This window comes from Corvus moneduloides, chromosome 13 (genome assembly GCF_009650955.1).
Source record: "Corvus moneduloides isolate bCorMon1 chromosome 13, bCorMon1.pri, whole genome shotgun sequence".
NCBI lineage: Eukaryota > Metazoa > Chordata > Aves > Passeriformes > Corvidae > Corvus > Corvus moneduloides.
Window position 1 is genome coordinate 1,182,152 of NC_045488.1, and position 13,207 is coordinate 1,195,358.

Here is a 13,207-nt window from a genome sequence, read left to right on the forward strand (position 1 = left end):
AAACTCACAAAAGTGATTAGAACATTTTCACTCTTAGGAGTGTAGTAAAAATAAAAATAGCCAACATTTTCATTAAACTGATACAAAAGTGAACACATTACCAGTGAAATGGTGCTGTTTCCATATGCCAAATTTGTTGTTTGAGAGGTATCTGTGAGGCTTTTATGTGAAAGTACAGCATGTTACATCCATACAGAACGAGTCCCTGCCTAAACAGCTGGCTTCTTCCTGAGAAGGTTACCAGTGGAGGGCAGGTAACCTCATGTAAGGAACCCAGCAGAAGTCTAGACTAAGAGGATTACAGGGTCAAAATCCCAGCAGCTGGAGGACTTTATCTGCACATTAAAGAGGCACAGAAACTCTTCGATAACAATTTAATGACCGAAAAAAAAAGAACAGTTTCTCAGGCCCTCAGACTCCCAAGCTGAAATCTTTCACTTTGTTTTCTTCCTTGCACAGTCTCCACTGCAGTCAGCTGCTCAGCAGAATATATTAACACATGCAGAGCTCTGTGCTCTGCAGCCAGAACGCTCCCCGTGCCTTCCAAGCACGAGAAATGGAGGTAGAGCATTGTGGCAAACACCTCTCCTAGTTACAGATGACAAAAGCACCATGTCCAGGTTGAAAGCTCTAACTCAAAGAGCCAGGGAGTATCACAGGCAGAACGCTCACTATGGGGCACTTTCCCCCTTCTGCTTTAGAAAAAAGCCAAATTCAGATGGCCAGGAGAGAGATGGGGACCAGTCCCCCTTCAGTAACTGCCAGCTAATTCCAGTTCATGTAACACGAATCCACATCCTAAACTCTGCACAGCATCACTCAGTGGTTTTGTTTAAAGGGGAGTTCAGCTACTTCTGCTTTCTCAACTTCAAGTCACATTCAGGCTCTGCAGGACCATGTGAGAAGTCAGCCAAAAAAGCAGCACAGGTAACATGAATGCTCTCTCACCAGGGAGAGAGATTGCACATGGGTATTTCCTCTCTGAAAGAAAGTGTGGAAGAGCTCAGGTATTTCTTCTACTGCTTGACAGCTGGCATTGCATTGTCAAAGAAGGTGTTTACAAAAAGTGTAAACGCAGCAACAGTTCTGTGCAGAACATTCTCCTCCAGTGATGTCCCAGCTCCACAAAGCCATTTATAAAACCTACCAGAAACAAGAGGAAATGGCACCATAAGAATTACATGAGATTCTGAGACACTGTTGTCATGTTGTATTTTTTGCACTGTGATTCATTTCACCTTTTAAAGGAGACTTTCAGCTCCGCTGGCAGAAATGTCTCAGTTTTGTTGAAGCAAGTGCTTTTACTCTGACATTTACATCACTAGCATGTGACTATTATTATTATTATTATTATTATTATTACTGCTCAGGCAAGATGCAGATATTCATTCTGGGCTTCAATGCATGAAAAATAAATGTCTTATGTGATCAGTTAACTGTGAAATTCATACAGTTAAAAGGATTTACTCAAACATGGCAAGAAATACTTCTAGTCAGCAAAATACACCAGCATAGTAATGTGCTGTCCAGTAAACAGGAAATCAGGAATATCTGGGGAAAAAGCAGAGTTGTACTGTACCACTACATTCTCCTCCAGCCCCCCCACACGGACAGCAAGCTCTGCCACCATACCCTTGTCAGGCAAACTTCTCGTTTGAGCATTCCACAGGGATTAGCATGGCTTCCCCATATGGACTCAGTAAAAGTTACTGACCAATTCACTTGGTAACCAGCTACTGCAGTTCTCAAAACTGAAATACACTGTGCAAGGTAAAAATCAGCATTGTGATGATCCCTGGTGCAACATTCGCTGCAACGAGACAAAACTCTTGGAGTCAAAGGAAGTCAAAAAAACTTTATTCACACCAGAAACGCAGACTTAGGAATTTTCCTTTATCAAAATAAGCCCCTTATGGTTACTTACATCTGTGCTCTAACAGAACTGTACAATATATATAAACATATATATAGAAAAAACAACAACAGAAAGACCCAACTGCTGCGCTTCCTTAATATTAATCATCATCTTCTTCCTCTTCATCACTGATCACGTACTTCTTAGGCTTCTTACTTGCTTTGTCATCATCATCTGCTTTTCTCTTTCCAGAAGGTTCACCTTCCTAAAGGCAAAAAAAGGACAGAAATAAACCCCCATACTTCAAGCTAAAACTGGAAAAACACAGAACAACAACAAAAAGACCTCAAAGCCGTTCTTGCAAGAAAAGCAAAATTACTGGTTCTAGTTTTTCCATTCTGTGCTGCTGTGAAGCTGGACTGCTCCTGTGCCAGTCCTTAACCTCCGAGTGGCTGCAGTGGTTCAGTCACTGCTGCCAGTGTCACACCCCAGACCAGGGGGGTCCATGCATCACCTCGCTGGCCCTGCACCCACATCTGCTCTGCCTGAGCATGGCATGCTCAGAGTCTGTGTTATCTGCATCTGCAGCGTGTGCAGGGGCACTCTCACCCAGTCTCATGAGCATGGATAACTCCTGGAATTTGAAGTGAATTCTCCAGCATGCAGGCACATTCCCTTCAGGCAGCCACTGCAGCTCTGCTAAGTTTTCAGACTCTTTATACCTGCATGCCCTGAATCAGAGTTCCTGAAGCAAAGAAGAAATTCAGGGAGTGGGTATTTTGTTCATTAGAAAAACAAAACTAAACTAACCACTCTCTGGCATAAAGAAAAAGACTTAGGAGAAACCACTGGCACTCAGAATCAGCACCAGTTTACAGCCCAAGAAATGTAACATTTTATAGTTTATGAGGCTTCAAAGATCTTGTCAAAGGAACACAAATCACTGAGTTAATTACCTGCTTACAAGCAACACCATAATGACTTTTATAGGGTGGATGTTCAGTCTTTAGTTCATGAATATGGAGTCAGCAGGTTGATTTTTGCTCCATGTACATTTCCACCAGTTCAGTTTGAATCATCCTTCCAAAGAGCATTTTAGATCACGAGTTGTTAATGCAAAACTCATCAACTATGACATGAGGAACAAGCAGTAACTCAACTATTGTTGAAAAAGAAGAGTATCTTTTAAAATACTCTCAGGTCCAAGAAACCTCATCCCTTTTTCCACTTGTTGGTTTTGGAATGTGGGTTTGGGTGGGTTTTTTTTGGTTTTTTTTTAAACCAACTTGCTTGGATTTTAAGGAGGAAAGATTGGGTTCCAGAACTTTGGAGTTTCAGAACTCTGAATAATAATTATTTATCCAAAAGCATTTGTTTCTATATTAATGTATTCAGTAAGTAGTGGGAGAATTTCAGTTAGGAAGGAATTTTAAGCATGGAAAACAGAAATTAGCACTCAGTGATAGCTTCTTCCTCAGAACAAACATTCTCTTGTAATCTAGCTGGGCTATTGTTCAGTGAGTCACTTTCCTGTTCAGCAGAATATCCCCGTTAACTGCAGCAACAGTGGAACTACTTGCTGTGTGGTGATGAAGTGTACTAATAACAGACTGACATTGCCAGTGATGGTAACAAACTGCTACCAGGACACAGATTTGTGCTGTGCTGTTGACTGACAGCAGGTAAAAGCCAGTGAGTGTACAAGAAGCCAGAGTCCCACATATGTGGGCATGCACTGAACACCACACCCCCCTGTGGGGACTGAGCACAAGAACTGGAGCCCCACTGGGGTTTTCTGTGACACTGCAGCACCACTCCATGGCCCTGAGAGGAGAGCACTGCCTCCCAGTCACTCCGTTTAAAATGGAGGCTGCTGCTCCTCAAGCAGCAGAGAAATGCTGCTGATTAGACCTTTTCTGCTGAGAGAAGAGAACTGCCAAGTCCTCACATTGCTGTATCATGAACTAACACACCTAATAGGGGCTTAAAAATAAACAATTCTGTTTCTACTAACAAACACAGGGATCACAAAATTACAGTTTTGTCTACCTGACTCACTGTGGCTGTTACATTTTCTGAAATATTAAATTTTCCTAATGTATAATATAAAGCCACAATCTATGTCTTCAGAAGACAAAACTAATTTTTACTTCCACTTCACATTACAACGCCTGTTAGTGCAAATAACTCAGCTGACTCTGTAAGAGCACCAAGAACCTGCACTGAGCACACAGAAAACACTCAAGGGGCTGGGGAGTGAGGCCTCCTAGGGACTTTGCAGGAAACACAGCATAGAAATGAAAGTGAGAGCAGCTTACTCCTTGTGTAACACTGCAGTGCTGTACCAGCAGTGACATGACTTGAACTAAACCACAAACGCAATATTCACAAAGACTCATTTAATAATACCCAGCAGTCATAAATTTCAAACCAATAAAACACCATTTTAGATGAGGAAACAGCACCAGTGCTGTAGCTAACAGTTAATTTGATCAGGGACCAATGTTTCAGATGATACTAGGGTGATGGAAAATGTATGTTTAGCAATGGACAGCAAGTCTTTTTAACTCACTTTTATAACTCTTCTATTTAAAAAGAGCAGAAATACTATGTGAAAATGCTTCCACTGTTTCCATAAAAACAGGAGACGACCATGTAACTTAGGTAACACTGCATTAGCATTCCAATATTAAGTCTTCTTATTCCTTGCATAATTTCGGTAAAGTCATTTTACATAACTCTGCATAAATTTTTCCATCTTTAAATCAGCAATAACAACAGTGTCCTCCTTTGGGAAACACTCAGGTCTGTGAACTAATGCAGTGCATAAGAAATTGGTGATTAATTACCACGGAAAGCACGCCAAGTCAAATAACACACTCACCACGGCATAAATGAAACCACAGAAGTCCCAGGTTTAAACACTAGATTTAGTGAAGGAAATGTTCCTCATTAAAAATTAGCAGCTTAAGAACAAAGTCCTTTTCTTACCTCATCACTATTAAGTTTCTTTGCCTTAAGTAGTCTTTGGGTTTTATCTTCATCTGAGCCTTCATCACTGTCAGAAGAGTAGATTCTAGCACGTTCCTCTGCACATTCCAGAAAAAAATAAAGAGACAAATATTCATGTTTATCTGAAACTGGCAAGGAAGTGAGGATATTAAAAATGTCTTACATCCAGTGCCACAAAATGTTTGCAGAATCTAAGTCCAGAGTAAACAAAATAAACTTACACAAACTGAATTAATGTCTCTTCATGCATCAAATGAGCTGCCAAAATCCTACCCTCCCAGGACCCTCCTGCGAAATGACCCTATCTGAATCACACAGGCCTCAATGACATGCTGTTGAGGTTACCTCTGATGCCACCTTTGTATCTGTTTTTGATAGCTGCCAGACTGATGGCATCGTCCCCCTCATCCTCCTCGTCGTAGCGGTCGGGCTCCAGGTAGCTGGCGCTCAGCCCCCGCTGGTGCTGCTTCTCGCGCATGCGGCGCTGCTGCGACTCCCTGCGGATGGAGGCCCTCAGCCTCTCCTCTTCTTTCTGTCCAAAGACACGAGCAATATGCTGAGGGATAAAAGCACCCCAAGGCATCTCAAGGGCACCTCGTATTCCACGGCAGCTTTTGAGATAAGTTCACAGCAGTGTAAAGGCTGCAAATATTCTCCGTGTTTTGTCATCTGCCAGGTTAAGCAAACCACACCCGTGGCTTGTAAGTCTCGCTTAAAACTCCAAAACATTACTGTTTTTCATAAATCATAGAATGTTCAAAAATGTCCAGCTATGTTACAGTTGTGATATCTTAGATTAAACCAGCAGATCAGAGAGTTCCATGCCACAGTACCTTAATCATTTCTGTGCGCTGAGACTCTGGATCACGGCCTGCCATTGGCAAAATACGAATTTTCTGGGTCTTCGAACATCTGTCTGCCAGAGACAGAGTCATCTTCCTGTGGGTGGCACTGTCTGTAGAGTGTGGCCTGGTAAAAAATTGCTAGGGGTTAAGAACTTCTTTAAGGAACATCTCCATTTTCAAAAGACAATGGTAGGGGCAGCATACTTGAGATTTCAGAGACTTCATCTGCACAAAAGTAAAAGCATCAGCCCTTTCTACAAAGTATTTATGTGCAGTGTAACAGCTACTGGAGACATCAAGTCTTCTGTCACTAAAACCACCAGTCCAGCCTTTAACAGTTGGCCTCAAAGATCTCTGAGGGTTTTTCAACCTTAATGATTCTACAATCCTACAACCTTTGACCCGTATCAACCTAAACATCTGTCCTCACAGTTCACATCAGTATCTCAAGAAGCAGTTACCATCTTGACAGCAACTGTGCATCAGACAAAAGATTAATTTCAGGGAATAGTGATATTTTTTCTGATTCAAATGAGGACTTGCCTGTAAAAATGTGAATTAAAACATATACACAAGAAACCTATTTGTAGCCTACATAACGCAGGAAATGGCACATTAACCTTCTCAACTCAGACCCCTAACGTAGCACAAATCTTACTGAAAAACTGAGTTTGGAAAACAGCACATTCTTACTAACCAGGGAAGCTCTGATGCTTTACAGACTGCTGTACCTAATCTTTATACACTAGTTCCAACACCTAATTGCACAAATAGTATCAACATTTGATACAGAACAGGAGGTTTACCTGAAGGTTAACTTGGTCTTGAACACGGCCTGTCCTTGCAGACCTGTCCCTTGTCTGATGAACAAATGGTTGTGATCTCCTTGTAGCGGCGCCTTGTACACGTCAAAGACCTCATTCCCCAAGTGGAGGGACATGCTTAAAAGAGATTCCCACATCAGTTACTTGATAAAGCCACTGCAGTCTATTTTTTTACCTCATTTCTAAATGAAGAAAGCCTTCGTTTCCTTTTTATATCTAGCCAGTAATTATATTTCGATCCAAACTAAGCAGAGCATAAACCTTTCAAAGCACTGAGACTAAAATAATCTGTACTGTGATGTCAAAGTTTGCTGACCTTCCAGTTTTGCATGTCACTGCAAGAACAACTGCACTACTTCAATAGCAGAGAGTCCACACTGACCTTCCATCTGACCATTTAACTATCCGGGCATTACTTTCTCTGATCTCGTTCCCCTCCTCATCTCGTCGCATCCGCCATCGTATTGTGTTTTCTACCTGTGGGGAAAAGAAACAAAACAGCTTTTCTAGCTCACAGTAAGGAATGCTGTGGTAAAATATACTCTATATAGGTTGAAAATTGCAGTTAGAAAGGCTTGGTAACTTGTGGCATGATGCAAAGAAATAAAGGTGAACACTACTGCTTTTATTGGTGAAATGCAGCTGTCAAGCTTTTAAAAAATTATTGCTAAAATGGATCAACGTTCCTCAGTGCCCACACTTTCATAATCTGAAAACTCAAAACACCATTCCAAAAGACCTGAAATAGACTTTGAAGAAAAGTGCCTAGGTGAGTGTAAAAGACAGAAGGAAAATTAGCATTATACCTTGAGTTTTAACCTAGTTCTACCCTCTTCATCAAGCATCTCCTCATCTTCAAATTCATCTTCATAATACTGGGGATCAAAAGGTCTGCAACAAATTTTACAATACATTCTTTATTCTTCCAAGAAAATTAATCCAGATTATTCCAGAGTTGTGCAAGTTAACAGGTGCTCGAGAGGTTTAAATTATTCCCTGCCCACAACAGCAGGCACTGCAGTGTGGGACAGCCCCTTCTGCAGCCAGGAAATTCACTGCACTAATTCCCACCCCGGGCCCGACCCAAGTGTCCTCTCTACCATCAATTACAGGGTAACATTCACACCCTCTGAATGGTTCCAGCTGAAGAAAGCAAGTCTGCCTCAGAAAATACTGTTTCCTTAGTATCAGCATGATGAGGTCAGGGTTAAGAGTGGAACAGAAAATATACAAGATCGTACAGAGGAAATAAAACGAAAGAAATCTCTTATAAATGAGGTGAACTGGGGATCTTCTAAGAGCACAATCTTTGTTGGGTTTTTTTGTTTGTTTGTTTATATTTCAATCTCAAAACCAACCAAAGAGAAAGGAAGATGAGATGGTTTTTCCTCTTCCTTCAAAAATCTGATGAGTGTGATGGGAGTGGGGGGAGCCCTTTCCCTAACCTCCTTCCTAATAGCTCCCAGGCTGCTGCAATGGGAAAGGGATGAACAGACTCTGCTACTGCACAATTCTATTTTCAGTCCTGTCTGACCCCAAACATCATCAGCACTTCTCTCTGGTAGCAGCCACTACCCAGATTTTGAACAGTTCTCCCCTGAAACAGCCTGGAGCCCCAAGCCAGGGAGAACGACTGAGCTGAGGTGTGACACAGACAAGGCTGTGCTGCCAGCTGGAGTGACCTTGGCATCAGAGCAAGAAAGTTGTTTAGCAAAACACTCAGATTTAACAGCACTGTGCTGCAAGTGCTGAAGGACCTAACATCACAAACAACTCCAATAATTTATTTTGCTGCTCCTTATGCATTCCAGTAAATGACTTCAGTTTGGGTTAGGTGAATAGGAAAAGAAATAACCAGCCTCTGCATAGTTAAATAGTACATGCAACACACACAAATAAAACTGGTCTTATTCTGAAATTCAAAATGCTGTTTTTAGTCACTGGGAAGTGCACAAAGGTCCTGTGCATTTGCCCTTCACATATCTGAGAACCTGAACTTATGCTTAAAATTCAACTGATAGCATGTGCTTTCAATTAAATTGCACTTTTGCCTGGTTTTTACAGAAAATAAGTTATTAAATCAAGCTGAAACACAACTTCATAATAAAATTATCTCATTAGAAAACAACAGCCATTACTATTGACTAATCACAACCAAAAATATGCATCTTAATGTCAACAACTTTAAGTAGGCCAAACACATTTAACTGCATTACTAAACAAAAGCAACACAGGGAAACACTAAAATACCCTATCAATCCTGTATTTAACATGCAATTACCTGGGCTCCACACTGAGGAAGTTGGGCAGCTTCACAAAATACAAATCATTACCCAAGTCTGTGTTTACTTTTGGTATTTCTACCTCTATTCTGGTCTCTGGGATAGGCTCTTCTTCCTGCTGTTCTTGACTCAGTCCATTCTCATCCTAATGAAAACAAAGAATAGGAGTGCAAGTGAAAAGAGTCTATCTGGCTACTGCTGCTCTAACAATTACATTTTGCTTAAAGAAAAGTCACCCACAGGCACAGAGAGATCAGGAAGATTTGGATAGAAGAATTCAGACATTTTCATTAAATGCAATTCAATTCAGCATTTTCATGTGCCACTCAAAGTGATTTTAAACTCTGTGCAAACTCAAGAGTCCAAAGACAGTAAAGAACAGCAAAGGAGCCGACAGAGTTTTCAGCTGAGCACTGGAGACTCTGTGGGGGACACCTTCTACAAGATTAAAGAAGGTATTTTTATCTATTATCAACAAAAGATGAAAAACTATCATCAAAATGAAAATATTTCTCAAACAGCTGCAATAAGGTACCAAAGACAGCTATGGCTTTGTATTTTATTGATAGCAATTATTCTAAACTAATTATAAACTATTCTTCATATTTCTTCCAAGTACAAAAAGCGGAGCAGGGATGGGGGAAGGCAGATAAATGAGTCCATCTGATATTGTTATGTACAAAACTTTCATAATTCTTTCAGCTGGGGTAAAATTATCTGTAATGCTATTTAATGCCACTACTCTTTTTTCTCACTAAAATATTACCCAACTCAATTGTTCTGCATTTCAGAGTGGAATGGAGTGTTAATTATCTCAGAAGTCAGGTCCACTTACAATGGGCTGTCCTGGGGTTGGTGGCTTGTCTTCTCCATCGCTCCCTGAGGAAATGTCATCAGCACCTCCAAACAGATCCATGACATCTGCATGCTCTTTAGCAGAAAAATTACAATTTTAAACCACACATATATATGCACACATGGCCCTAACGCAAGATTTATTTATCAAATAAGGAAATCAAGTTGAGAAATGGCAACAGAAGAGTGTAAGATAATCCTTATTCAAGTAACTGAATAGAAGTAAAGAAACTTCATTGCACATTTTGGAGGGTTTACTTCTCAGAAAACAAACACCTCTTTCTCAGCCAGCTAAACCATCACAAAACACAGTGCAGGTTCCCTGGACTGCTCTGATTAAAGGAGCCCTTTTTTAACATCTTTCAGTAAAAAGGCATGGGAGAACATTTGCAGGAGAGAAAACCTGACAGAGCTAACTGGAGACGATCAGCAGGAACAGAGCATGTGCCTCCCACACAGAACTCCTGATGGCTGTTCTGTTATTTCCATGGTACCGTACAGCAAACTCTACCCATTCTACCAAGCCCTGTAGCTGATGAATGGCACACTAAGAAGAGGATTAAAGGAACCAAAACCCCACAAACCCCCCCACCATTTACCTTTCTGCCCTTCTGTGTCACTCTCCGCTTCTGAATCTGATGCAATTGGTTTCTTTCGTTTCATTCGCAGAACTTCGTCCTCACTGTCGCTGCCCCTTGCAGACTCTAATAAGGAGCATAATTATTCTCAGCAAATTAAAAATTTTGGTCCACAAATTTTAAAATTCCTCTGTATTAATAAGCTCTAAAAGTGCTGCATAAAAAAAAATTACAAAGATGACTATAGTTAAAAGATAGGCAATTAATGCCTTTACATTGAAATTTCAATCTTTTCAGGCCAATGTAAATAAAACAATAAAGAGAGACCAAACCAGCACCAGATCATTATTTCTGTATTGAGTCCTACCAGATTTGTGCTCTTGCTCCTCCTCATCGGAGTGCTGGGCCCTTTCCTCATCATCAGAGTTCTGAATCTTCTCCTCATCAGACCGCTGGGCCCTTTCATCATCATCAGAGTTCTGCATCTTCTCCTCATCTGAGGCCTGTGGCCTTTCCTCATCATCAGAGTTCTGCATTTTCTCTTCATCCGAGTTCTGGAGTCTTTCCTCATCATCAGACACCTGTGGCCTTTCATCTTCATCCGAGTTCTGCACCTTCTCCTCATCGTCAGAGTTCTGCTGTCTCTCCTCATCGTCAGAGTTCTGCTGCCTCTCCTCATCGTCTGACTGATCACTTTTGTCCTCCTTGCCCCACTTCTCGTCCTCTGAGTGCGCCTTCTCAGAGCCATCTCCCTCTGAGTGATGGCTGCCTTCATCTGAGCCGTGCTCGCGGTCGTCCTCGTCGTCGTCGTGAGCAGCCTCGGAAGCGCTGTGCTGCTCCCCGTCCGACTGCTCGTTGTCCTCGTGCTCGGAGTGCCCCGAAGCCTCCGAGCGATTGTAGGATCGCTCAGAGTGGTTGTCGCTCCCCGAGCGATGGGATGCCCCCTCATCCTCGCTGTCGTCCCCAAATAACTCCTTGTTACTGGGTTTGATTGCCTCCCTGTCGTCGTCCTGGTCACTGTCGCTGCCAGAAGCATTGCTCCCAGAGCCCGCGTTTTCCTGCTCGGAATCTGAATCAGATCCAGAATCGGAATCTGCAAAACAAACACCGCCCTTTCAAGAGTCAGGACGCCCCTACAGGGATGCACATGACATGATGTGCATTGCTTTAACAAAATCCCGGAAACACAACCCAACCCCCAGGGAAAACCTACAGAGAACTGTAAAAAAGACCAACAAAAGTCACCGAGAACAGTAAAATAAAATACCTGCTAATAAGGGCACAGCCAAAGAGAGGCACAATGAGAAATGATGGATGCTACATAAAGTTTCAAACTACAAGATGCGGTCTAAGATTCTAAAACTGTAGAAAGAATAAGGAATAACCCAAACGAAGGTAACAATTGAAATAGCGAGGGCTTAAACAAGTAACTATATAGACGTGGCTTGTAAGATCAAATCGAAAACTGTCACTCCGTATTTAATCCAAGCCATCTACCCAGGGAGGTTTATGACAATGGAGCTACTCCTCAGTGCCGAGGCTGGTGAATGCGGCTTCCAACCGGAAAATAAAAGAGCACCTGCCTCGAAAACTGATTTACGGGAACGCAGAAAAGAATTTTGAAAACGCCAGCGACTTAAACCAGAAGGTGTTCCACCGTTTCCAGAACTCGGCTGCAGCCGAACAACCTCCCCTGCAGGCACCGACCCCCGGGACCGCGGCTCCGCGCCTCCCGTCCCGCTCCCTCCCTCCCTGCCGCCCGCGCCCGGGGACCGCGGCAGAGGCGGGGCGGGGCGGGCGGCGCGGTCCGTGGTGGGGACACCGCGGGAGAAGAGAGGAAGAGAGGGAGAGAGGGAGAGAGGGAGAGAGGGAGAGAGAAGCCGCGCAGACCTTTGTGCTCGGGCTCCGAGTCCGCGTCGCTCCCGAACAGATCCGCCATATCGGCCATGGCGGCAGCGCGGCCCCGCCGGCGCCGCGCAGTGACGTCACACGGAGCGCCGCTAGCGCTACGCGCGCGGCGGGGCCGCGCTGAGAGGGGGCACCGCCTCTTAAAGGGGCCGCGGCCCTGACGGGACCTGGCCCCGGCGGGAGCGGGACCGAGACCGGAAACGAGACCGGGGCCAGAGCCCCGGGTTCCCGGCGGCACCTCCGCACCCTCCCGGCGTGGCTGCCGCCCTCCGCTGGCGCTGCTCCCGCGCTCTGCCGCCCCGGTGCTGAGGGAAAGCCGCCCCCGTGCTGAGGGAAAGCCGCCCCGGTGCTGAGGGAGAGCCGCCCCTGTGCTGAGGGAAAGCCGCCGCGGTGCTGAGGGAAAGCCCCCCCTGTGCTGAGGGAGAGCCGCCCCGGTGCTGAGGGAGAGCCGCCCTTGTGCTGAGGGAAAGCCGCCCCTGTGCTGAGGGAAAGCCCCCCCTGTGCTGAGGGAAAGCCGCCCCTGTGCTGAGGGAAAGCCGCCCCTGTGCTGAGGGAAAGCCGCCCCGGTGCTGAGGGAAAGCCGCTCTTGTGCTGAGGGAAAGCCGCCCCGGTGCTGAGGGAAAGCCGCTCTTGTGCTGAGGGAAAGCCGCCCCGGTGCTGAGGGAGAGCCGCCCCTGTGCTGAGGGAAAGCCGCCGCGGTGCTGAGGGAAAGCCGCCGCGGTGCTGAGGGAAAGCCGCCCTTGTGCTGAGGGAAAGCCGCCCCCGTGCTGAGGGAAAGCCCCCCCTGTGCTGAGGGAAAGCCGCCCCGGTGCTGAGGGAAAGCCGCTCTTGTGCTGAGGGAAAGCCCCCCCTGTGCTGAGGGAAAGCCGCCGCGGTGCTGAGGGAGAGCCGCCCCTGTGCTGAGGGAAAGCCGCCGCGGTGCTGAGGGAAAGCCGCCCCGGTGCTGAGGGAGAGCCGCCCCGGTGCTGAGGGAGAGCCGCCCCTGTGCTGAGGGAGAGCCGCCCCGGTGCTGAGGGAAAGCCGCCCCGGTGCTGAGGGAAAGCCGCCG

At 44.9% G+C, this 13,207-nt stretch overlaps 1 protein-coding gene across 1 annotated transcript; it reads right to left on the reverse strand.

Annotated features, from left to right (window-relative positions):
- Nucleotides 1-1,835: 1,835 nt before the first annotated feature.
- On the reverse strand, nt 1,836-12,225 carry LEO1 (LEO1 homolog, Paf1/RNA polymerase II complex component). The gene is made up of 12 exons (XM_032123093.1): nt 12,142-12,225; nt 10,619-11,344; nt 10,273-10,377; nt 9,654-9,748; nt 8,818-8,963; nt 7,343-7,427; nt 6,919-7,013; nt 6,519-6,653; nt 5,701-5,836; nt 5,213-5,399; nt 4,847-4,944; nt 1,836-2,120 (listed from the first exon to the last, which is right to left on the reverse strand). The coding sequence occupies exons 1-12, from the start codon at nt 12,197-12,199 to the stop codon at nt 2,016-2,018; spliced, it is 1,971 nt and encodes a 656-aa protein (XP_031978984.1). The 5' UTR covers nt 12,200-12,225; the 3' UTR covers nt 1,836-2,015.
- Nucleotides 12,226-13,207: the final 982 nt, after the last annotated feature.

Bases quoted from the DNA above. Each gene is read 5' to 3' on its own strand.
- LEO1 (XM_032123093.1), bottom strand. From the start codon at position 12,199: ATGGCCGATATGGCGGATCTGTTCGGGAGCGACGCGGACTCGGAGCCC. The intron at 9,749-10,272 runs GTAAATGGTGGG...TTTCTGCTAAAG, and splicing joins TGACACAGAAGGGCAGAAAG to AGCATGCAGATGTCATGGAT. The intron at 7,014-7,342 runs GTATAATGCTAA...TTTTCCCCACAG, and splicing joins GAACTAGGTTAAAACTCAAG to GTAGAAAACACAATACGATG.